Source organism: Sorex fumeus, unplaced genomic scaffold (genome assembly GCF_029834395.1).
Source record: "Sorex fumeus unplaced genomic scaffold, SorFum_2.1 ptg000043l, whole genome shotgun sequence".
Classification (NCBI taxonomy): domain Eukaryota; kingdom Metazoa; phylum Chordata; class Mammalia; order Eulipotyphla; family Soricidae; genus Sorex; species Sorex fumeus.
Window position 1 is genome coordinate 10098634 of NW_026606100.1, and position 26968 is coordinate 10125601.

Below are 26968 nucleotides of genomic sequence, written 5' to 3' on the forward strand. Positions count from 1 at the left end.
TTATATTGGAAAATGATAAGTGATGGAGAAGCTTTATAGAAATAAATCTGTTTTATTGGCATTTTCTCAATGTTTCCCATTTTTGACTATGGCATCCTTTTAATTATATTTATTTATATTTTAATGAACCCAAGTGCTCTGGTTTGTACTTTGAGGAAGTGTATTGTGTTTCAGTGTATCTTTTGGTGGGTGAGAGCTCTGAATTACAGTTACTGAGTTGCTCACAGAGCTATTCTTTACCCTCTGAGTTTAGCTATTGCACCAGCTGTTACTTACTGTTGGTATATATTTTTTTACTCTGTGTTTTCTTAAGTGGTTATTCCAGTTTCTCACAATTGGACATTCCCTGATTTCAGAATGTGGAAATTTTGCAATGTATTTCTTTATAGCTAGATTAATAATTTAAAATATACATGGGGGGCTGGAGTGATAGCACAGCGGGTATGGCGCTTGCCTTGCACGTGGTCGACCCGGGTTTGATTCCCAGCATTCCATATGATCCCCCAAGCACTGCCAGGAGTAATTCCTGAGTGCAGAGCCAGGAATAACCCCTGAGCATTGCTGGGTATGACCCAAAAAGAAAAAAAATATATATATATATACATGGGGTATTAATATGCAAAATTAATTTAAATAAAATATTGATGTAATAAGCATTTAATTCCATTTTCAAAATATCTTACAATGTATCTTTAACCTATTTCTTAATTTTTTTTTCTTTTTTGGGTCACACCCGGATTGCACAGGAATTGCTCCTGGTTCATGCACTCAGGAATTACTGCTGGTGGTGCTCGGGAGACATATGGGATGCTGGGAATCGAACCTGGGTCAGCCGTGTACAAGGCAAACGCCCTACCCGTTGTGCTATCGCCCCAGGCCCTTTAACCTATTTCTTGTAAATACTTTGTAGTGTACTCTTTTAGATAATACTAACTGGACAAAATCAATTACTTGACATATTCTAAAGTTGTTACACCTTAAAAATATCAAATAGCCTAAGGTTAGTTGATTTCATCCCTAAAATCTTGAGAGAAGACCTGAATGAGTGTCAGCATAAACCTAAGGAATATATGTGAAGTTTATGGTGGTATGGTGTTATGTTTGAATTTCTATGAATTGGAGACAAAGTTTCTTTTTTTGGTAATAGTATTTCATATTTCAAGAGTTTTTAAATTCCTTTGATGAGGAGAACTTATTGAATGAGATGGCGTATTTTGTTCCGCAGTTTAGGCCTTTATCAAATTAGGCTACAGTACAAAAAATTTCATATGCATTTATCTATTACGCTTCTCTCTACTTTCACAACAATAAAGTTTGATTAGAAGATGGGGTTTACCTTTCATCCTTTCATACCTGTGGTATATGTTTTGGATGACTGTGAACATATGCAACCATGAACACACACACACACACACATACACACACACACACACACACACACTTATACCACTTATACTTTAGTTTCATATGAATCCCCAGAGTAGTTGAAATAGTTCCTTATGGTTCAAATACAAGGAAAAGCAAAATAAAACTATATATGTCAAAGACCTTTTAATATATTTTAATCACTGCATCAAACTAAAGTGTTCCAGGTTAATTTTAACTACCTTTAACTGCTAAAACCTATGAAGTAAAATTTTCATGTGAACCTAGTCAGAATTTTATGTGCTTTAATAGCAAACTGTCAAGTGAAAGAATAATAATATCTTAAGGATCTTATATGATACTTGGGTTCTAAACTTGCCTTTGCCTTGGGTGAATTATTAGCTTTTACAGTCTTTAAATTTTCTTAAACTTTAGAGTAAAATTAGGAAATTATATTACCTCTATAATTAATTTAGCTCAAAGTTCTATAATACCTATTATTAGTAAAGAATGAAAGAATGACACCTTTGCTTTTGTTTTGGCGAGTTTGTGGAAGGATAAGATGCCAAATCATGACAAATTTTGTGAGTGCCTTGTAAGTGGAATAAAGTAACAGAAATTGGTAATAAAGTGCATATGGAAATGCTTTTTGATTAGGTCATTTTCACTTTTATGAGTGCTAACAAAATGGTACTTGCTGTGTACTTTTGGAGTAAAGCTTCAAAAGTGAAAATAAGCACACTTTCACAGAGTTTTTTATGATATTAACAACAGCAAATGCTTTAACATTTCACAAATAAATGTTTTGAAGATTTCCAAACCCCTTTTCACACCAAATGTTGGTAGTCAACATAAATCTTTTTCTAAGTGGATATGTGGTTAGAATTTTGGCTGGACTATAGTTTATGGAAAATTTTTTTTTCAAAATAAGTCTGAATTAACTTTGACCTTTGAATAAAAATATTTTTACACAATGCTGTGACTCAAGACAAACATAGGATATTCTTTACCAATAGCATAACATCTGTAAATGGCTCTATTTTATATTTGCTTGTAGGAAGCATTGAAACTAACTGCTGTGTTTGGTAACAGTTTATTGAGTATAGTTTTTTCATGAACATATTTCTGCTTAAATCTGAACCATCAATATTTAAAGTATCTTTACCAAGTAGGTAAATGCCTGTGCTCTGAAAAGTGAACTTTAACAATTATAGTCTGAACCATGAAGAGATTATTGAATGTTTTCTAAAAATGTACACTGGACAAAGTAACTGATATTCTTTTGTTTGTTTGTTTTTTATATTTTTATTAGTGAGACATCATGAGGTACAGTTGTAGACTTACAAATTTTTGTGCTTGGGTTTCAATTATACAATGATCAGATACCCATCCCGCCACCACGAATCCCAGTATCCCTCCCCGCCCCCCCATCCCACCATGCCTCTGTGGCAGGGCATTCCCTTTTGTTCTCTCTCTCTTATTGGGTGTTGTGGTTTGCAAAAGAGACAATGGGTGACAATCATGTTTGGTCTATAGTCTACTTTCAGCATGCTTCTCCCATCCTGGGAGGATCCTCCCAATACCTTTATTTGGTGTTCCCTTCTCTATCTGAGCTCCCCTTTCCCCTAGCATGTGTGGTTGGCCTCCAAGCCATGGGGCAAAATTCCTGGTACTAATCTCGGCCATTCTTGGGTGTTAGTCTCCTATTTTGTTACTTTATGTTCCCCAGATGAATGCAATCTTTCTATGTCTATCCCTTTCTTTCTGAGTCATTTCGCTTAACACGATACTTTCCATGTAGTACCACTTGTATGTAAATTTCATGATGAAGTAACTGATATTCTTGAGTTGATTCTAAACACAGCAAATCAGCACATACCTGCATCTTAGGAGCCCCAGGCTGAGGCTTTCTCCTTGTTACAAGAGTAATGCTTTCACAAGCATCAGGCACTGCATCTTGGCCTGAGATTGCTATCCATTTGTTCTATCAGCCTGCTCTTTCGTTTTCCTACTTGATTGCTGGATTTCTAACACACAGTTAGAAGTTTATATAAAAGTCACAATATAAAGAGGTTCTTTTATTTGAATTTAGGTAATAATGTCCATTAAGTTGATGGGAGTGAATACTACTGTTTCCCTACTGTGATTTTTTTCCCCTTGCTGGTTACTTCTACTTCCAAATCTCAGATAACCTTATAGCACAAACAAATAAATGTTTTAGGTTTTTCTCTTGCCTAATTTATCCCTTTAGTTTACTGATAGTCAATTAACTTGAAATTATATTTCATTATGTTTATTATATCTTCAGTACTTTCTTGACTTATTAATATTACATGTTCAGTGACAAAATGTGGTTTTATTTCATTGAAATTTTTTTTAATTTATTTATTTATTGAATCGCTGTGGGAAAAATTACAGAGCTTTCAAGTTTAGGTCTCAGTCATGCAAATATCAATCACATTCCCTTTACCAATACTTATTTTTCACCACGAAGAACCCCAATAGACCCCCCGCCCAACCTCCCCCCAATGTCTGTGGGGTAGATGAATTCTAGTTAACACTCTGTCTACTTTGACTAGCTTCATTGTTTTGATAAAAGTTGCACCATTATTATTTAGACTTTACCCCCCCCCCCCGCCCCCCGCCAAACTCAGCCATGCTGAAAAAGCATTGTGAAATGATCTGCTTTCTACAGCTGGGTTCAAGAATTAAATGATGATGCGCAGCTGCAATAGCGGCCGCGCGGTTTTGGATTTCTGCTATTTTATTTATTAACCCTGCAAGTATTTCTACTGAGAGTCAGATAATTAAGAGATTGGTCTCTGTGCTTCTAGGGCTGTGGCCGTGCTGGAGAGCCGCTCGTGGGGGGCAACTGGTGACCTCGGTCGGGCGTGAGGGATGGGCCGAAGCGCCCCCCCCGCCCCCCCCCCCCCGTCCCATGAGGTATCCATCGCGCCCCCACCCCTGGCTCAGACCTGCTCTCCACCAGGCTCCCATGCGGCCACCATCTTTCTTTCCAGAGAGGAGAGGGCGGAAGGGAGCAACACCCTTTCCCCTCTGGGCAGGCAAGATGGTGCGGATTAATGCATACTCCATTCGCTTTTCTGCTCCAAGCTGCTGGATTTCTGTATTAAGTCCTTGTGCTTCTGGGGCCGTGGCCTTGCTGGAGAGCCGCTTGTGGGGGGCAACTGGTGACCTCGGTCGGGCGTGAAGGACGGCCGGAGTGCCCCCCGTCCCATGAGGTATTCATCGTGCCCCCACCCCCGGCTCAGACCTGCTCTCCACCAGGCTCCCATGCGGCCGCCATCTTTCTTTCCAGAGAGGACTATTTCATTGAAATTTTAACTACAAAACATGCAGGAGCAAAATGGCCAATTGTATCAACTGTTAAATGCCATCTTCAGTAAAACAAACAGCAAAACTCATTGGTTCTAGAGTTATTCTCATATAAGTCAATACTATCAAATATGGTAAAGGCCCTCCCGTTGATCATCGATTTGCTCGAGAGGGCCCAGTAACGTCTCCATTGGAGACTTTGTTGTTACTGTGTCTGGCATATCCAATACTCTCGGGAGCTTGCCGGGCTCTCCGAGAGGGGCGGAGGAATCGAACTCGGGTCGGCCATGTTGGCTGCGTCCAAGGCAAACGCCCTACCCGCTGTGCTATATATTGTCAAAAAATTACTGTGAAAAATATTTTTCAAAAAATTACTGTGTTTAGAATCAACTCAAAAATATCAGTTACTTCATCATGAAATTTACATACAAATGGTACAATATGGAAAGTATCATGCTAAGCGAAATTAGTCAGAAAGAGAGGGATAGACATAGAAAGATTGCATTCATCTGGGGGATATAAAGTAACAAAGTATGAGATTAATACCCAAGAATAGCTGAGATCAGCACCAGGAGGATTACTCCATAACTTAGAGGCCAGCCGGGTATCCTAGAGGAAAGGGCAGCTCAGATAGAGAAGGGAGCACCAAATAAAGGATGTTTGGAGGATCATCCCAGGAGGGGAGATGCATGTCGAAAGTAGACTGTGGACTGAACATGTTTGCCACTCAATGCCTCTTTTGCAGACCACAACACCCAAAAGAAGAGAGAGAACACAGGGGATTGCCCTGCCACAGAGACAGGGGGGGATGGGGGTATGGGGGTGGGGGGATATTATCCATGGTGGTGGAAAATGGGCACTGGTGGAGGGATGGGTATCTGATCATTGTATAATCGAAACCCAAGCACAAAAAATTGTAAATCTACAACTGTAAAAAAAAAATAAAAAAAAATAAAGGGAAAAAATATTTTTTAATATTTTGTAGAAAATATTTATGTATAAATTTAGGAAATTAAAAACATTTAATAAATCCAAAAAATAACAGAAATTGCCATTAATTTCATATTGGGTATATTGTAAGGATACATTATCATGCATATATTTACTGTACTTAAGATGCAGTAAAATAATGCTTGCATGTAGAACATTTTGAAATTTCATGTTATGCATTTAAAATCATTCCACTTATTAAAATTACCCTAAACCTAATATTCTTTAAAGAAAACCTTTTGTTTCTCCTGGTCATAGGCTGGAGCGATAGCACAGCGGGTAGGGAGTCTGCCTTGCACGCAGCCAACATGGCCGACCCGAGTTCGATTCCTCCGCCCCTCTCGGAGAGCCCGGCAAGCTACCGAGAGTATTCGATATGCCAGACACAGTAACAACAAAGTCTCCAATGGAGACGTTACTGGGCCCGCTCGAGCAAATCGACGATCAACGGGAGGGCCTTTACTTTACTTTATTAGAATGAGTAGCTTATGAAGGAGAAGCAAGACATGTTTTTTTTTGTTAGAACATAGATTTTCATGAGTTCTGGTTTAAGCTGAGGCTGAATAATAACTTACTTAATCTTGAGCTCTAGAATATAAGAATTCATTTCAACTAATATTGGGTATGGCACTAATTCAGTATTAAACCTTGAGTACATTAGCAGTTATGGGACAGTGCACTATTACTTTCCAAGTCTCTATAGTAAGTTTTTCATCATTAATGGTTTGTACTTTTCTTCCCCAGGCAGACCAATTCACAGTGGTGTGACTTCAAAACAGCCCAACTATTAGCATTTTAATTTATATTAAGCAAGTATATGTTCATGATGGCCAAATTTATTTCCCAAACGTAGGCATAAGAATATTCATATTCTATGGAATTTAATGAAATGGTAGGTAGTTGAATTGCTGTGTTATATCTATAAGATGCCACATTGAGCAAATTATGGATTTTCATTACAAACAATCAAATGAACTTGAATTTTTGTAAGATAATCAAATTGAAACTGGGGCTGGAGCGATAGCACGGCAGGTAGGGCATTTGCCTTGCATGCAGTCCACCCAGGATCGATTCCCAGCATCCCATATGGTCCCCCGAGCATCGCCAGGAGTAATTCCTGAGTGCATGAGCCAGGAATAATCCCTGTGCATCGCCGGGTGTGACCCAAAAAGAAAAAAAAAGATAATCAAATTGAAACTGAAGTTCTGTTTCGTCACTCATCTTATTAATAGTACACAAAATAATTCCTGCGTATATTATTATATATTCAAATGGGATTAACTGTTTCTAAAATAGTCACATAAAACACATGTAAATGGGTTTATGTCTAAAATAATAGATAAGACGATGATACTTCCCTTGGTTCTACCTTTGTGTCAATAAGTTTTTTTTTTTTGCTTTTATTTTAATTTTTATTAGTGAGACACCATGAGGTACAGTTGTAGACTTACAAATTTTTGTGCTTGGCTTTCAATTATACATTGATCAAATACCCATCCCTCCACCAGTGATCATTTCCCAGTACCACGGATCCCAGTATCCCTCCCACCCCCCATCCCCCCATCCGAAGTGTCAATAACTTTGAAAACAAAATGTGAAAACATTTATTAGAAAGAAGCTTAGTATCTCTAACTTTAAGAGAGTGACTAACCAACTCAGTTTGCCCAGGACAAAGGGGTATCAAGAACTTTAGTTTTAAAATGAGGATGTCCCATTCACTGAAGTACTAAAACAGGGTCAATTCTCTAAACCAGAGTGAAAGTATTGAAATGTACAAAGTCTGGATTTGAACCCAAGCTTTGTCATTCATTAGGTGGGTGACTCTGTATCTGCATTTTTTTTAAATCTAAATGAACGCAAACGTTAAATTTTTAGAATTATATAAATACTGCCTATTAAACATTAATAGTTCAATGACCTTATCCTTATTGTTATCTTGATTACAACAAGCCAGATTGTTAAATGTTACTTTTAGGTGGTTTTTATAACCTAAAAGTCTTTATACACACACACACACACACACACACACACACACACACACACATATATATAAAATGCTTAAGAATTTTTGGCTTTGTTTTTAACTTAGGATACATATACATATATGCCAATGGCCATAGAAATCTCAAGTTCAGGATTCTTCAAAAAAGAATGTAGTATCACTAAAATGGACAATTGGATGACAAAATCATTACAGTTTATTGAAGACTAATTAGATTTTTGCTAAAGGATGATAAATTCTTCTGACTTTTTTTAACATAATCATTATCATAAAGATGCATTATTGAACACCTCATCAAGTGATTCTGGAATTCCATTAAGGAAGGCATGATAATATTTACCCTCAACCCTGAGTATTAAATGCAAATATGAAGGCATCAGAATACCATAGTTTGTTCCCGTCATTTTGCTTTTACTAAAGTGATGACAAATGGAAAAGCTGGTTGTTAATTGACTGTGGAATTCTAGAGTGTTTTTCCTCAGTGTTTTGTGGAGTTTGGCCACCTTTTGACCTTCTTCCCTGTGGGGGCCTACCTGCTTTATCTTTTGACTCTCTAGTCTAATTGTCATGGCCTCCCACTTACATGATTTTTCATTTAGTGGCTGTCTTGGCTTTCTTGGAATATCCTGGCCCTTAGTGTCCATTTGGCCCCTACTTGAGAAACACTGTCCTAAATTAGGTTCATTTAAATATATACAACAATAAATATATAACAATAAGCTTATACTATTCGGTTCATTTAAATTTATAACAAGAGCATATAGCATTAAGACCTAATCCCAGTGCAGGCAATGGTGGAAAGTTGGTGTTTGTCATTTTGTTTCACTCTATTTTGGATTGCAGTGGCCACTTTCTATTGAGCAGAAAGTAGACTTGTAGCTGATCTTCGATCTTATAATTTGGTTACTGAAGTTTGCTATGTAACATATAGGAATGCTCAGTTGGCAAAATTTGTCTATTAAAATATTGTTGGGCTGGAGCAATAGCACAGTGGGTAGGGCGTTTGCCTTGCACGCAGCCAACATGGCCCGACCCGAGTTCGATTCCTCCACCCCTCTCAGAGAGCCCGGCAAGTTACCGAGAGTATCTCGCCCGCACGGCAAAGCCTGGCAAGCTATGTGTTCGATATGCCAAACACAGTAACAAGTGTCACAATAGAGACGTTACTGGGCCCGCTGGAGCGAATTGATGAACAAGGGGAGGACAGTGACAGTGACAGAAAATATTGTTGTAGAATCTTGATTGCCTTCTATATAAAATTGTCAATTGTCACCAAGTGTAATGTAAAAGTGTTAAAGAAAATTCATAATGGAATATAATTTGTATCATAGGAGTTCCATGGAAAATGAAAATGTAGCTAAACCATTTTAGTCTACAGATATAGCATGAATGTATATAGATATAGCATGAATAGTGAAACTCTTTACACATTCAATGTAAAATAGCATTTTTGTTTAAAATGAGTTTAATATTAGTATTTATTTTTAAAATTTTTTTATTGATTAATTGATTTGCTTTTTGGGTCACACCTGGCGATGCACAGGGGTTACTCCTGGCTCTGCACTCAGGAGTTACTCCTGGTGGTGCTCAGGGGACCATATGGGATGCTGGGAATCGAACCCGGGTCGGCCATGTGCAAGGCAAACGCCCTACCTGCTGTGCTATCTCTCCAGCCCCTAATATTAGTATTTTTGAAGTATTTTATTTATTTTTGGATTTGGGTTACACTCAGCAGCGCTCAGGGCTTACTCCTGGCTCCTTGCTCAGAAATAACTCCTGGCAGGACTTTGCAGAACTTTATGTGATGCTAGGGATTGCACCTGGGTTATCTGATGCAAGCACCCTTCTTGCTGTACTTTCTCTCTGGCCCTTGAAGTGTGTAGATAAATAAAGGTAAAAAAAAAGGTAAAGGCCCTCCCATTGATCGTCGATTTGCTCAAGCGGGTCCAGTAACATCTCCATTGGAGACTTTGTTGTTACTGTGTCTGGCATATCGAATACTCTCCGTAGCTTGCCAGGCTCTCCGAGAGGGGCGGAGGAATTGAACTCGGGGCAGCCATGTTGGCCGCTTGTAAGGCGAACGCCCTACCGCTGTGCTATCGCTCCAGTTGGTCCGAAGGATGTGAGCTATTGTTAAACTGTTTAACATTGTAGATAAATAAACATTTTTTTAATTAAAAGAAAGCATGATTTAGTTTCTATTTTTCCCTCGTACCTATAGAATTTCTACAAATCAGGAAGAATTTTCTTTGGTTCGTCAAAGACCAAATAACCCTATTTAAGCCTCATGAAAATCTCCAAAGCATAACTCTCTGCGTAGCAGCTGCCTAATAACACATCTTATTGTTTTTGATAAATTTTTAAACATAAACTCTTTTTCTCAGGATTCTTATAATAGATCTATAGGAAAAATTAATTTAGTTTTAAACATTTCCCCATGGAATTAAAGAATTCCCTTAGGTTAAATAAGATAAGAATTTGGCCTTTTGCCTGGGAGAAACGAAAATGTCACAGAAGTGCTTTTAGAATAGAGTTAGTTATAAGAAACCACTGTATTCCTGCTTGGCTTATTTTAATTAAAACAACAACAAATCAGAACTGTTCTTTACTGCTGCTTGTATTTGTAAATTATTTATATTTAGTTCATTACAAATGAAGAAGTTTAAGGAATTACCACTTTACATATTGCATTCTGGAGGGGTTCAGGAAAGCAGATTAATGAAGTGATTTATGTCATTTGTACAAAAAGAATTATAATCTGTGTGGAAGACTCTGGGATTGTATATGCTTTGTCATTTAACACCTTTGATTTTAGAAGTGCACTTTAAATCAAAGAGCTAGTTCCCTATCCATTAGATTACTCCTCCTCCCCTCAATAATCCCCCTTCTCCCCACAGAAAATAGTGAATCCAAAAGCAAAAGTGAGATCTTTTTGAAATTGATATGTTTACTTGACCGAGTTTAGATTATAGCGAATAATTCTAATTTACAATTCAGGTTTAATATTATTTTCTGTCCACTTTGTTTTAGTGTTAAGGAATGGGCAAACAGAGCCCCGAGGGATTCAAACACCGAATTCCCAAGATTAGTAATTAAAGCGAGTGAATAAAAAAGCTGTAAAATTAGCTGATTTAGTGAAGATTTAGACAAATATTGAATGTTCTCAGACAGATGGGTTGCTGACTAACTCATCATTTGGGGACATACTGAGTGGACAGAGGTAGGTGGTAGTGTCCAGTTTAATGCACCCCCCCCTTCCTCCTCTGTATGATTTTCTTATATTTGTGCCAGAAGTGTGTCTTGATACTCAAATGGCAGAATAAAATGCTAGTGCTGTGGTTGTTAGGGCAGCAGTGCATTAAAAAATTTTTTGGGGGGGCACATCTTGAAATAATCCCCCAATTGCTAGGGGCTTACTCCTGGCGCTGCACTTTGGGATAACTCAGCTGGTGGACCTTAAGTGGTGCTGGGAACAAACCCAGGTCTCTCTCCATGCAAGGCAAACTGCCCTACCCGCTGAACTCGGGGAAGTGGCGGTTTTGAAAGGTAGGGTTCAGTTACAGGTGCACTTTTGGGAGCAGGACCGGGCTCTCCTCTCATCCCGCCTCCCGGGTCCCCAGTTCAGCAAGCGCAGCAGAGCCAGGGGCCCACGGGTACCAATTGGGAAAACGAGCTCAGTTGGGAGGGCGAGTGGAGACGCCGAGCCGTCTTCGACACGGAGAAGGGGAAGGGGGACCTGGTGTAAAGGCACAGTTCGTGAACTCGAGTTCGGGGTGGGCAGAAGGGGAGCCGTCGGCGGGAGCCCCGGAGTGGGGAGGGCAAGGGGGGGCACCAGAGGCCACGTCCCGTCTCCGAGGGGCAAGTTCCCCCCTGCCGGAGCCCGGGCGGGGCGGCGGGGCGCGGGGCCGGCACGTCGGGCGCGAGCCCCCGGGCCAGCCCGGCCCGCCCGGCTCTCGACGGCTAGGCTCCGAGCTGCGGGCCGCCTCCCGGCTCGCGGGGTCCCCCCCACCCGCCGCCGCCGCCTCCCGTCCCCGCCCCCGCCGCGGCGCCCCCGCCGCGCCCCGCCCGCCCCCCGGCGCGCCCCCGAGGGCTTATCAGCGCCCCGCGCGCGCGGCGGCTTCCTCGGCCCGGCGCGCGAGTGGCCAGGCGCGGTCGCCGCTGCCCCGCGGAGCCAGTGCCCGGGCTCGCTGCGCCCCCCGCGCGGCCGCTCAGCCGCTCGGACCCGCCCGGCTCCGCCGCGCGCGCCGCCGCCGGCTCGGGGACTCGGGGACTCGGGGACTCGGGGACTCGGCCGCGCTCTGGGCATGCTCAGAGGCCGGGCCCGGCTCGCGGCTCGGGTGGGAAGCCGGCGCACTCCGCGGGCGGCGACTTCGGGGAAAGTTGACGCGGGCGGCGAGGACGCCCCGAGGCGACGCGCGGCGGCGGCGGGACGGAGCCCGCGCGGCCCCCGGGAGCATGGGCACCCTGCGGGACCTGCAGTACGCGCTCCAGGAGAAGATCGAGGAGCTGCGGCAGAGGGACGCGCTCATCGACGAGCTGGAGCTGGAGTTGGACCAGAAGGACGAACTGATCCAGAAGCTGCAGAACGAGCTGGACAAGTACCGCTCGGTGATCCGGCCGGCCACGCAGCAGGCGCAGAAGCAGAGCGCCGGCCCCTTGCAGGGCGAGCCGCGCACCAAGCGGCAGGCGATCTCCGCCGAGCCCACGGCCTTCGACCTGCAGGACCTCAGCCACGTGACCCTGCCCTTCTACCCCAAGAGCCCACAGTAAGCCGGGGTGCGCGCCGCGCGGGTGGCCCCGTCGGTGGGAAGCGGGTCCCGCGTCGCCGCCGCCCCCGCCGGTCTGCCTGCACCCTCGGAGATGCCGCCTCTCGGGCTGGCTGGCGGGCAGGCGGGCGGGCGCGCGCCCCCTGCGCGCTGGGCACGCTTCGCGGAGCCGGACCCAGACCCAGACCCGCCGCGCCCCGTGCCTGCCCTCGTGCCTTTGTCCGGTGCCCAGCCACCTGCCGAAAGCAGGCGCGCCTACGTGCAGAGACAGCGGTCCCCACGGCGGCGGCTGCCCCTGGAGTTCGAACGTGCCCCGGGTGTGTGTGTGTGTGTGTGTGTGTGTGTGTGTGTGTGTTTGTGTGTGTATGTGTGTGTGTGTGTGTGTGCGCAGCTCGACCGCGGGTGTGTGAGTGCGAGAGGAGGCGCGAGACCCCCAGTTTCCCCCGCTGCCCTGCAGACCTGTCCAGCTGGGAGCCCCGAAATGCAGGCTCGCCAGGCTCGAAATGAAATGCGGCTGATCGCATCCTTACTTTCCTGGCTCCTGGGGCTCTCCAGGTTTTCTCTACACGCTGATGATTCACACTGGCACCCCGTAAACCTGATGTTCTGTCATCAGCAAAGTGTCCAAAGAATAAGCAAATAGGCGTAGAGAAGGGAATGCATATTCTTTCGGTTTCCTGAATTGGATGACATTTACGATCCACAAATGGAGCGTAGTCTGTTGATTTTTTTTTTTTTTAGAAAAAAAATCACATCTGAAGGAGGATATCGCTTATTTTCCCAAAGGAACCTGCGTACTGTCACTAATACTAACGTGGTGCCTCCACATCCCAAGAAGGATGCGTAGTTCCATGGTCGCACACAGAAAAGTAAACTTACCTTTCTTGATAATGCGATCACATTGCTTGCCGCACTCCCGGCTCCGGAGGCAGCCACTCTCGTATTTTTCTAGCCTCTAAAAGACCATGCAGGTCTGCTCTTAGTGGGCTTCATAACTGGGGTGGGAAAATTGGACAGAGCTTGACAACAGGCACCACTCAACTCAGAGTGCTGGAGTGATGTAACCATCACACACCACTTGATTCGAATAGTAAAGTGGCAAGAGTGTGAAGTTCATAAAGAGTAAGGGCAAGGGGTGTGTTATGGTGGCATAGAGATCAAATGAATTCTCTCCTAACTGCATCACGGTGTCTGCATGATACAGGTTACATAAAATCGTGTGTCCCTTGGAACCCTTTACTTCATAAACACAAGGGATTAGTAGCACAAGGAGTAAGACTGTGCTTGATTGTTCCCATTGCTACTTCCTTGGAATTGGGGGAGTTTCTAAGTTCGTACTTACCGTCCCCTCAGGAAACTTAAAGTTGTATCCAGGCTCTTTGATCCCACAGACCGTTGGCTCTTCCTCATACAGGTTTAGCTAAAGGAGGAGTTTTCTTCTTTGCGAGTCTGGGAAGCAGACAATAAGGATAAACATTTCTGAGATTCTGAGGTCACTCACTGAGTGGTCCTGATAGTTTTAGTAAACTGAGATCTGCCTAGGAAACTTGACTGATCTGAATCCACTTCAACATTCTCTGCTAAATTAATTTGCAGTCCTGACATGCTTGCCTGTTTTAGCTAACGAGGTACATGGCCATCTCTCCTGGGCCAAGTTTTGCATAATGAAAAAATAACTCAAAGACAGCTCTCTGCGCTTAAAACGCTTTCTATAGGATCTCATTTTAGTATCTGCAGGACTTTGGCATAACTGCAAATGCTGCTTTTATAAAAAGACCATTTTAATAGGTTTTATAATGAAGCATGATCATGCTGGCTGATAACTCCAGTTAAACATTCTATCAAAGAAGATGTAAAGGAATCTAGGCAGTAAGGAATGAAGTGAAGAATGTGGTAAGTTTTAAGAATCTTTTGGTCCTTGACATGTAGAATAACTAGATGTTTTTGAAGTCCATGATGGAAAAGAACATAGTTTGGCCAATAAATCACAACATTGTGTTAAACTAAACATTTCAGCTATTGAACAATCCTGTGCGTTCTATCATTTATTTAACAACTTGTACTTTAAAGAAGTCAGCTCATAAGGTGTCATCATAGTGGTTTTGGTGATCCTTAAGATTGTATTGAAGAAAACTATAGAATATCTTCCACGCTTAATTTTGGAAAAACATCTGTTCTTTTTTTCACAGTTACATAAAGAAAACAGAATAAAATTGGTCTAAGCAGCTGAGTGTACCTTTTAGAAAGAGAGAAGTATGTTGGATGCAAAATGATGATGCTGACATGCCATTTGAATAATTGTGCAAGATAGTGCCACAAAGAATTAGGGAAACTTGCCAAGTCAAAGAAGACTTATTTGAATTTCAGTTTATTTCACTATAAATGATTCGATTATGCAGACTTACTGGCAACAAGTGTTTATGTCTTTATCTTCATCTTAAGTGCAACTTAAATTTGTCTTTCTTTAACTTTTACAGAATGGCTCTAAGTTCAAATTAGAAAGAGGCTATCTAATAATCTAACGTTGATTTCAAATTCACGTTCGTGGTAGTTTTCTCTTTTCTTAGATGTAGTCAACTATCCTACAAATCTTCTGTTCAATTCTATAAAGAAAACAAATCATTAGTTTACTGTTTGGCTTACTGAGGTTGCATTGTGAGGACTATAATTAAAAAAACTTGATTTTTAAAGGAATTTTTGACTGCTTGAAAAATAGCATAAAATGTAAATTAGCTTATTAACTTAAATCATCAAATATCATGGCTTGAGATTTTCCCACTTCTCTGGGATCTAGAAAGAAGGCTCTGTCAGATTCTAGAACTCCTATAGGATACTCTCACTGAAAACCATGAGGTATAGGAGAAATTTTATTTGTCCCTTTCCAATCTGTATAGGAATTGTTCATAAGCCCCCTTTCTGTTATGATTGTCAGGCAATGTGAAATCTATATTGCATTGCTAAATTTGGACAACTAAACCCTTAAAAATATAAAACTATCCATTATATGAGAGTTGATCATTGGTTGTGTGTGAAAGTCTTTTTCAAGTAAGATGGGTCTTTGTGGATAAAGATGGATGGAAAGAGACATATATCCACTATGCGTCTGACCTTTAGAGTAAATTATTTTTATGATACTTCATGACTGAAAATAGACCTTATGATGGGCTTACTGCATCTGCTCTGGTATTTTGATCCCGAACCTTTAACAAATTGTAAATATTTTCAAACCTTTCCCACTTTTTCCAGTCACAGAGTTCTGTTATTGAAGTCGGGAAGTATAGACTTGAATTTCTCAAAATTTGTTAGTGTTTTACAGGATTAAGTTGTTGCTTTCACCCCAAAGGTGAAACATTTCAGCAAATGATGAGTTGTTTGGTCGTGAAGATTCACTTTGCTTGTGAAGTACCCTGGAAGAGCTGAAGGTGAAAAGAAATATATTTTCTTCCTTATGGAGGCATTTATTTAGATAAGATTCTGTGTGATCTTTTAAACCTTGACACTAGAACATCTTGAGAAATATAGAAAGTCCAGAAAGGCTGTTTACCATAAATTCTCCCTAACATTCTTTAGAAAGTTCAGAGAATTCTAAAAATCTATTTTCATCATAGATGTCATCACACCAAAACAGACTTATTCAAAGGGAGTGATTAAATTCAGAATGTGTCCTATAGGTCAGATCCATATTTCTGTGGCATGTATGGCATGTTTAAGCTGTTACAAGGCATTAGAGGTGATATAGGCCTCGTTCAATAATCAAGGAGTTGAGAGAGAGAGAGAGAGAGAGAGAGAGAGAGAGAGAGAGAGAGAGACAGAGAGGAAGAGGGAGAGCAATAGTGCCCACATATTCTAGAAAATGGATTAAGGAGAGCCATCAAACAGATAAATAAAACAGTTCACATAAACTAACTAGACTCGAGCCCGTTTTGTATTATGGTATCAGAAACTCTTATGGAAGCAGAGTTCTTTAAGTGAAGTATTTGAAGGATGACAATGATTTGGGGATTTAGGTAATTGTAATAGGATAAGGACTGAATGAGGATAGCCATTAGGATAGGCATGAGACAAAAGCAGAGGCACATCTAGCAACTTGGAACTGGTAGTTCTACCAGAATTCCATAATGGGAATGGAAGAAAATCAATCTTGGGCTGGAAATGAGAATGTGTTTTACACCAACAACTATCTGATTCCTGTAAATAAAGCTCTGAGTCTTGGGGGAATATCCGTCTACACCGTAGCCCTCCACCAGCACCATCCAACACAGCACAGAGACCAGCCTAACTAAGTCAGAGCATTATATTTAACCAAGTGGCAGATAATTAAAACTCTTAAAGAAACCAAGTTAGTTTTTCCGCCCACTTCAAAATGTTCTCATTAAAAACATAATCTAATTTTATGCCACAGAATAGTATTTCAGATTCCTCACATACCCAAGCAAATGGACATAGAGAAAATTCAACTTGAAGTTTTTGAAATTAATCTTTCTTGGTTTCTTTTATTTTTGGAAGAGTTACATTCCAAGTTAACATTATTCTAATAGACTTTCCAATTTAAATTTGATCATTAATTTGATGTGGTAGCCTGTGCAATAAAATTGAGGTCGTGGAAACCTTTATAAAAATGTATGAGACTGGGTTACTGAAATCCCATTGGGATATTTTGAAGCACAGTCAACTTGTGTGCCCCCAACAGGACGCTAATAATGAAAATACCGACAAGTCTTTAAATATAAGAGCTCCAGAGACTCCTTGAGAATATAAATGACCAGCTTCCTTGCTCTACTGGGCTACATTTCCAGGCACCCACTGTTTTTTTCAGAAGAACTGGGTTTGGATTCCTAGTGGGAAAGGGTAGAAGAAGGCAGAGAATGTTTCTGTTGTTGCTGTTTGCAGGTTACGAGGCATATGGACACATTTTTTTCCCCTGTCTGCCTAGCAATAGAGGGTCTCCATGGTATCCTAGCAACCAGATTTGAACACTAGGCTGCTGCTCTTTCTGCCATCTCTGCCATAGGTGCTGCTGCCTGTCCCAGGAAACTGGGCTTGTGGCTGGCACTCCAGACCCCTTGACTTGAACCTTCCCAGCTCGGAGCTTGTAAGACAATCTGAGAAATAAGCACGTACTAAAAGCAGCATTTACCAGTATGCTCAACAGCTTATTATGCAATCACATCAGTGGCATTTTGAATCCTAATCTGAATTGTTGAGCTGGCGCTGTATGCCACCCCGTCTCTGACAGCCCTTTCCTACTTCCTTACACCCAGCCTTCTGACACCAGTTCCATTTTCCTCTCACTATCCTCTATAATGACTGCATTCCTCAGTATTTCCTGAAAATGTATTTTCTGCGAAGTTCAGCATGTGCAGCCTGTTTGAATTCTCTAAGTATAATCTTGTTTGCAAGAGCTGAGGAATGTTCTCTCTCCAAAACTGTCAAGTAAATATAAACAATAGCACAAAAACTGCAGCTACACAAAACAGATGTTTCCCACAAGGTGGGACTAATCGTATCCTCTCAAGAAGGCCCGGCTTCAGAATGGATTTTGTAATCATAGTTATTAATATATAAAAAAAAAGTAGGACAGTGGAGGAGGGAAAAAAGATTCATGGGGCGTGGAGTCAGGAAAGGGTAAATTGAGTATTGTGAAAGATAAACCTGTTTGCAAAGAAGCTGGTAAAGAGTGGTGGGTTTTGGGGAAGAGCAAGCAGGCAGTAGAACTGGAATAGAATTTTCAAGTAAAATGGGTCTTTGTAGATAAAGACGGATGTAGAGAGACATATTCACCATGCGTATGTCAAGTACTTGCGTCCTCAAGTGTGGGAAGCCTCAGAATTTCATCAGAAAACAGTTAAGATGATTAACTTTCGACCAATGCGTGTTGCGAACGTTTTGCTTTGTCCCTTTAGACAATATCAGTGAGGGCTTTACCAAGCTTTGTACATGCCACAACTTGGAGGAAGGGAATGAGGAGGGCAGGTCCACAAATCAGTGTTTCTAAAAATTTTAAATCATGCTAACAACTGTGAGGAAGATGCCCTATCATTCTCACCATGAGGTACAGGACACTGAAGTTCAGCAGGTCAGAGTAACTTATATGAGGCCACGCACTTCGTAGGAGGCCAAACCTGAACTTGAGCTCCTGAGTTGTTCTCTACAGACAGTAAGTTATTTCAGTTCCCAGAAGGAAATGACAATTAGGCAATTGCATAAAAATAAAAATTAAACAAACACATAGTAGCAATAAAAAAAACCTCCACCAAAATTATAAAAACAAACAAGTAATAGAAAGCTGTCTTCAAGGAGTATCTGCTTACCAGTAATTAAATAGAAAACAGAAACAGCTTTGGAGAAGTGGCAAAATAAGATAGGATGGTGGTTTCTAAACTTTGTCGCACATTAGAATCATCTGGGGAGCTTTTAACAAATCCAATCAAATCCAGTGCAAAGATTTTACCCCAAACCAATTAAAATTAGAATGTCTGGGGGTGTAAGTCAAGCATCAGTATTTTTTAAAGGTTCCCCAGGAAACTCCAATGTGCAGCAGAAATTTGGGGATGTCTCTGATAAGATAGTCATTCGTATGTGTAAGTGTATGTGGTGTGTATGTGTCTGTTTATCTTTGTGTGTGTTGAGTGTTAAGCAGAGAATCATGCTAAACTTTCCACCTGAAAGGTTGATTGTTTCTATTGAATAAAAACTCGTGCCTACAAAAGCAAGAATCTAATTTTGGGCAAGGCCCCAAAGAAATACACCTTTTTAATGCCTTGGATTTATCCTCCTAACATTACCTACAACATCCTTTAGTTCTCAATAGTCACTGCATATTAGAGCCACCTAGGGAACTTCCAAAAATTTCCCCCCCTGGAGTTCCACCTCCAGAGATTCTGATTTAATTGCCTTAGTGAGGACCTGAGGTGTCAGGATATTATTTTTGTTCCTGAGATGATTCTAACATGTGGTGCAGCTTGACAGCCTGAATTCCCATTCTTGTGGCAAGCACTTCCTCGGTCCAGTTTGACCAGCCTTGAACATTGCAGCTGAGCAAGGCAGCTTCCGCTCCTTGTCCTCCCTGCCCCAGGACCTGTGGATTTTACCTTGTTCTCGGGAGTTACCAGAACAGGATGCGGGGGACACCAGTGTGGCAGCAGCTTGGTTCAGAAGGCATGTTTCTCTTCCCTGCCAGCCATGAGTCCTGGCCACTGTTCAGATATGACACACATTAAGAACAGACATCATCTCAAGTTTGTTTTCTGCTCTCACTGGAGGCAGCTGCCTCATTTGCCAGTGAGACTGTTTCTCTGGGTCCCTGATGCTTCTATGAAATGTTAAGTATAGGAAGGTGGAACAATGACGAGCCCGCCTCAGAAGAGCAGTACTGGGCTTCTCAGCGCCTCTCCTTCTGGTATGTGATGTCTCTGCAGCCAGCTACGGTTTTTTTCCTACAGATATTTTATCCTTTTAAGGCAAACAGCCTGAGCTCAGGCTGAGGAATACTTTCCAAGGAGGCTTCAGAGAAAGCAGAGCAAGCATATCAAACTCTCAGCCCCTCTTCCAGATGGTTTGGTTTGAGTGAACCGATCTGCGACTGCTTGTCCGAGGAGACTGGCTGACACCTGCAATGAAGAACTCTTGGTGTGTCCCTCCTGAAGGGTGCCGGCTGCGAGGAGTCTCCCTTTCACCCCGGGTCCAAGCTCCCTGCTTCTTCTCACTGCTAGCTCTTGCATCTCTCACTTGCCCACCTTCCTCTTCTATTCGTGTTAAAAACTCCTCCTAGGTGTCTCCCAAAGGGGCCTCTTTGCATTTATAATTTAATCATTATCTACTCAGCTGAGGATTAGCCAATCTAGCACTTTGTAAAAGCATGAAAATAGCTAATATAATCGCAGACACTTTTTTAGTGAAAATAATATTCGAATGGGAATCAGCGAGGGGCTAACTGCTGTCTCTCATTCCTTCTCAAATATGAAAGTGCTCGCCACTGACACATAGCGTGTTGGAGCAAAGTAATTGTAATGAGGCTGCCAGAGGACTGGGGACATTCATTACACAGGGAAGTTTGTCATAAGGATAGGAAACACTTTCATTTTGAATCCCGCTTCTTGTCCTGCCTTGGTTTCTTGGACCTAAACAGGAAGGATAAGAGGAATTAGTGGCAATAAAGAAACATAAACAAAAGCGTATGTTCATTTATATGAGAGGCAGAATGATGAGTAAGAGTTAGTGGCAGGACACTGGGAAAGAATTTGCTTCTTATATTCCCAGATGTGAATGGATGGGAGTTAGTACAGAAAATAGCAGTGATAATTTTGTGCCAACATATACTTTCCATCAGCATCAGTTTTTTTTAATTCCATTTTCCTATCTAGAGATTATAAATGCTTATCAAACTTCACCAGAATTGCTTTAAAAGATACAAATTTGTAACTTGATCAAGGTGGAGTAACTAAAGGCATGGCCCAGGCGTAAGTAAGTAACAAATTATTGATACCTGTCAAAAGCAGATCTCCTCATGCTATTGACTTTTCAGTACTTAGTCTTATTTTTTCACTTGAAGATTATACCTGCTCTTTAAAGGTTGTATTGTGTATTTCTTTAAACATAAGATAATTGCAGCCTAAGCCAATGAGTTAATTTAATTGTATTAAATGTTAGTGATGACAATTACTTCTTAGTTAAGCAAAGATACTTCTGGTGTTTTTCAGAAACAATTGTATTATGGCAATATCAAGCTTTTACCAGATCTGGACTAAGAAATAATGAAATAATATGAGGTGGAAACATTCTCCTTTCTCCACATACAGCATATTATCTTAATGGTCCAACTCTATCAATAAATTATGTTTTGACACTTAGCTTAGTGCTTCAAGTCTAGACTGAGAATGAAGAAAAAGAATTGGTATGACAAGAAAGTAAAAATGGAAATTTGGAAGTTTTTCCCTTGGTAGTTATTGCTATTAACTGAACGGAGGGTAGATTGACTATACTTGCTTGCCTCGCAGGAGTCTGGAAAACTTGCTGTGCAGGTTAGCACAACTCCTTACTGCCCTCTTCTTAAGATACACTTTGCCTAAGAAATCTGTGACTGAATAACCCATATTATAGTGAACGAGGCAGAAAAAACTAGCCTTCTTTTAATTGGACTTGTAATGAAAGTCCCTAGATTGACTCAGTGTCACTATATGCTTTATGGAGGCATATCCAACATCTGAAAGGGAAAAATGTCATTTTGTAAGTCTGTGTTGGCAACTCTATGCCCTGTTAAGGAAACCAATGAGAAAAGATGCAGTGAAATAAACCCTCAAATATCTGCTGCACGGAACTTGATGTGAACTGTTGTCTTCTTGAATTTTTGCTGCCCTATCACCTAAGAACTAGCTGAGGAGAGCGAACCTTAGAAGAACTTCAGCAGACGAATAGATATGTAAGCAGTTTGGGGCTGAAACACCCATTCAATGAATCCTTCTTTTTAAGCAAGTGGATTTTATGTAATAGAACTTGTTCAGTTGTGAATTGTTAAGTGATAATCCTACTTTTTAACATCTGGTATAGTACAAAATAAAGATTTGCTCCAATTTTTAGTCATTCATTTAATTCTTCACTTTAAAATATGAATTACCAAAGTTTACTTTTATGTGAGTGCTGTTTTTTTTTGTAATGGAACTGAGAAGCTTTAGAATATTGTAAAAAATGAAAAACCCTTGCTATTGCTTGTTTTTTTTTTTAGCTAGGGGTGGAGGGACTCGTGAGTTTTACACAGGAGGTCTGGGGGTCCTACCGAGTGATTCTTAGCCATCTGAGCTCATGTAAGTGCTAGGGCTGAGCATGTGATGCTACTCAGACCCAGCGGTGGTGGAATTCTCCGGGTTACCTCAGTGTTACGTGAGGCCTCCTGGGCTGCACCTGGCAATGCTCATGACCCTTCAAGGCTGCACCTGACGATGGTTGGGATCAAACTGAGGTTGGCTGTGTGTTCCTTAATCCCTATGCTTTTTAGCTCCCTTTTTTCTCTTTGCTTCCTTTTAAAAACAACAATGGCATACTTAATCAGAAATCAGTAATTCTTCAAAATATCACACTGATTTTTTTTAAATTGTCTTGATGAATAGGACATGGGTCAGGATATATTGTAACCTGCTTAATTGTCTTTCACATATTTTGGCTTTTCTTACTGTGGAGACATGCACCTCAGGGTGAGAAAAGTGAAATAAGAACTGGGTGACTCCTTGATCATGAAATCCTGAGGAGCAAACATCTAAATGGTTATTACTTTCAAACAGACCTCTTGAAGAGGAATCAAAAATAAATGAGTTCACTGTGAACGAAGCCTCTTTTATTAACTTTTTGTCACTTTATGAATTCATCTTGACTTTACCTTTTGTCTCTTTGTTCAGGTATTAAGATATTCGTTTCATTCAGTGAGTTTTGGTGGAAAGTATGTAGACTTAAAAGTTTTTTCAAATTTTTTTTTTCAAATAGGCAAATTATCAGTCTAATCTATGGCTTTTGCAGTATTACTCAAGAAAAAATCTATAAATGGAACATTTAGCCACTTGATATTGCTTATATGTGAGAGTATGTTTATATGTTTATAAATAATTGTAAGAAATTATTTTATAAAATTCTCATATTTGATGGATATTATAATATTTCTATCAAAAAAGAGATTCTTGAGCCACAGAAATAATATATCAGGTAATGCATTTACCTTGTACATTGCTGACCCAAGTTTCATCTCCTGCAAGATCAAAGTGCTCCTGAGCATTGTCAGGACTGATTTCTGAGCTCAGAGTCAGGAGGAAGCCCTAAGCATTGCTGTGACCCTACCTACCCATCCCCTGAAAAATAAATTACATATATTATATATGGACTAATTTAAACAACCTGAGTTACACTGTTATACTCTCAGTTTAGTTATTGAGTTGAACTAAAACTAAAAGGTTTTGAAGAGAGCATTTCGATATGTGCAGATTGACAAACAGAACTCAACATCAGAAATCATCCTCTAGCATAGGATAGATACTTTACACTTCATCCTAAAGTGTAAAACAACGCTGTTCTGTACCAAAAGGGCTGCTGTTCTCAGGTAAGCCTTTCTTTTCTGTGACTTTTGTCTTCCTTGTTGGTACCACCATGGTGGTCTTGTGCCATGCAAACCATCTATTCCCACAGAGCAGTGCTCCATCTTCTAGATTCCTAAGGCTGATTGTCAGTGTGATGGATAGAGAATAAGTGAAGTACACATTTTTTGTCTTGGCAAAAGTGGCATTCTCTGCCAGGTGAATTTAGAGATTATTAGATAATATCTAGGTGAAATCTTGCAAGTGAGTTTTTGACTCATGTCTTGTAGATGTTTTCTTCCTTGGTGATTCCCACAAGCAGATTTCAAAACTTTTGTGGGATCAGAACTGTTGCTTCATGTTCATGTAGAAGAGGAATGTAATATTAAAATTTCTCTTATCCTAAGGAAGTTTTTTTCCTTATTCTATATTTTTTTCTGAATATGGACAATCATTTCTCATCTTTTAGAATGATGGTTATTGTTATGTTTTAATCTTGTCTTTACTGCTCAGTTAGATGATGATGATTGTGATTTAAAAAAATTTTATGCTACATATGTTCTATCATTTAATTCTTACAATAAATACTAAAGTAAGTACAGTAAGTACTAGTCTCATCCCATTTTTTTCCATATGGAGAAAATGCAGTACAGAGAAGTGAAGCAACTTACTCAAATAGTGGGGTGATGTACTCAGATGTAGGTGTGTGAGACCCCAAATCCTGTGATTTTTTCTGTGTGCCAACTGTTTTGTTAGCTTAATATCAAGTAAAAGTAAAAGTAAAGGCCCTCCCGTTGATCATCAATTTGCTCGAGCGGGCCCAGTAACGTCTCCATTGGAGACTTTGTTGTTACTGTGTCTGGCATATCAAATACTCTCGGTAGCTTGCCGGGCTCTCCGAGAGGGGCGGAGGAATCGAACTTGGGTCGGCCATGTTGGCTGCGTGCAAGGCAGACTCCCTACCCGCTGTGCTATCGCTCCAGCTTAATATCATAGGTTATATTTTAGCACAATGTATTTTCTCTATTCTTTTGGTTTGTTTCTACTTGGGCCACACCTGGCAGTGCTCAGGGCTAACTCCTGGCTCTGTGCTCGGGGATCACTCCCGATGGGGTTTGGGGGAAGCATATGTGGCCCTGGGAATGAAATCCAGTGCGAATTTTTAAATTTCCTATAGTTTCATTCCTTTCATGTAACGCTTAGTTACATTATCATATGCCATATATTCAGGTAGCTATATTGGCCATTGGAATTTAGAGACTTGGATACTTTTAGATTTTGAAAAATTTTTGATAATAATTCTATAGTTTTTCTATATTCAAATTGTTATCAGATAGAGTTGTTATGCCTAAGTTATTTATTTTTGCCACTTTGTATGTAAAATGTTCTTTCTATTTTATTTTTGTTAGCAGCCACACCCACTGGTGCTGGGGACTACTCCTAACTATGCTTAAGGGTTGCTTCAATAGTGCTCTGGGACCATGGTGCTGGAGATCAAATCTAGGCCTCTTCCGCAAGCAGAACATGTGCTGAGCCTGTTGAAATACCTCTCCAGACCTTATAGATGGAAAATTTTACCCATCTATACTAATGTATTTGATTTTTTTATTAAATATTTTTATATTTAATATTTTCAATATTTGATAGCCTGCACACATCCCTATTGCATATCCCTATTGCATTAGATCCCACTTAAAATAAACATTCCCACATTTTACCAATGGGTTTAATTTTCTTAATTACTTTTCCTAAGCAGTGGCATCTTTTTTTTTGAAATTTTTATTAGCGAAACACCATGAGGTACAGTTGTAGACATACAAATTTTTGTGCTTGGTTTCAGTTATACAATGATTGAGTACCCACCCCTCCACCAGTGCCCATTCTACACCTCCAGTGCTCCCAGTATCCCTGCTACCCCTCACCCCCTCGTCCCACCCTACCCCTGTGGTGGGGCATTCCCTTTTGTTCTCTCTCTCCTTTTGGGTGCAGTGGTTTACAAAAAAGGCATTGAGTGGCAATCCTGTTTGGTCTATAGTCCATTTTCAGCATGCATCTCTCATCCTGGGAGGATCCTACCAACACCCTTTATTTGGTGCTCCCTTCTCTATCTCAGCTGCCTTTTCCCCTAGCATGTGCTGCCGCCTTCCAAGCTGTGGAGCAGACCTCCTGGTACTTATCTCGACTATTCTTGGGTGTTCCCCTCTCATTCTGTTACTTTATATTCCTCAGATGAGTGCAGTCTTTCTATGCCTGTCCCTCTCTTTCTGGCTCATTTCACTTAGCATGATACTTTCCACATAGAACCACTTGTATGTAAATTTCATGACTTCATCTTTTCTAACAGCTGCATAGTATTCCATTGTGTGGATGTATCAAAGTTTCTTTAACCAGTCATGTGTTCTCAGGCACTCGGGTTTTTTCCAGATTTTGGTTATTGTGAACAGTGAAGCAATGAACATCGAAGTGCAGATGTCATTTTGACTGTACTTTTTTGCCTCCCCGAGATATATTACCAGGAGTGGTATTGCTGGGTCAAATGGGAGCTCAATTTCTAATTTTCTGAGAATAGTCCATACTGTTTTCCAAAAGGGCTGAACCATCGGCATTCCCACCAGCAGTGAAGGAGGGTCCCTTTCTTGCCACATTCATGCCAACACCGGTTGCTTTTTTTCTTTTGGATATGGGCCAGTCTCTGTGTTGTTTTGATCTGCATCTCCCTGATGATTAATGATGTAGAGCATTTTCTCATGTGCCTTTTAGCCATTCGGATTTCTTCTTTGGGAAATTTTCTGTTCATTTCATCACCCCATCTTTTGATAGGGTTAGATGTTTTCTTCTTATAGAGTTGAACTATCCTTTGTATATCCTTAATATCAACCCCTTGTCAGATGGGTATTGGGTAAATATCCTTTCCCATTCTGTAGATTGTCTTTGTATTCTGGTCACTGTATCTTTTGAGGTGCAGAAGCTTCTTAATTTAAGATAGTCCCATTTGTTTATCTCTATCTGCACTTGGTTGGCCAGTGGAGTGTCGTCTTTGAAGATACTGTTAGCCTCAAAATCGTGGAGGGTTTTGCCGACCTTGTCTTCAATGTATCTTATGGATTTTTGGCCTGATGTTGAGATCTTTAATCCATTTTGATCTGACTTTTGTGCATGGTGTTAGGTCGAGGTCTAAGCCCATTTTTTTGTATGTGGTTGCCAGTTATGCCAGCACCATTTGTTGAAGAGGCTTTCCTTGTTCCATTTCACATTTCTTGCTCCCTTATCAAAGATAAGATGTTCATACATTTGAGGTTGTGTGTACAGATATTTCACCCTGTTCCATTGGTCTGTGGCCCTGTAGCATCTTGATTTCTTTAACTATTGTTTATAAATTATCTAATACCTTCTGAACTTTTATTCTGGTAATAAACATATTTTATGGATTGATTTTCACTTGCTTCTTTACTGTT

The 26968-nt window shown here is 40.8% G+C and overlaps 1 protein-coding gene across 2 annotated transcripts in view; it reads left to right on the forward strand.

Moving 5' to 3' along the window:
- The window catches only part of PRKG1 (protein kinase cGMP-dependent 1), a 1343145-nt gene that overhangs the window by 81301 nt on the left and 1234876 nt on the right, over positions 1–26968 (forward strand). Inside the window, exon 1 of one of the 2 annotated variants that reach the window (XM_056120586.1) lies at positions 12149–12459. The exons of the other annotated variant lie outside the window; for it this stretch is intronic. Within the exon in view, the coding sequence (XP_055976561.1) occupies positions 12149–12459 (311 nt within the window). Of the gene's footprint in view, positions 1–12148; positions 12460–26968 lie in introns of those variants that run through there. 2 annotated transcript variants of the gene reach the window in all.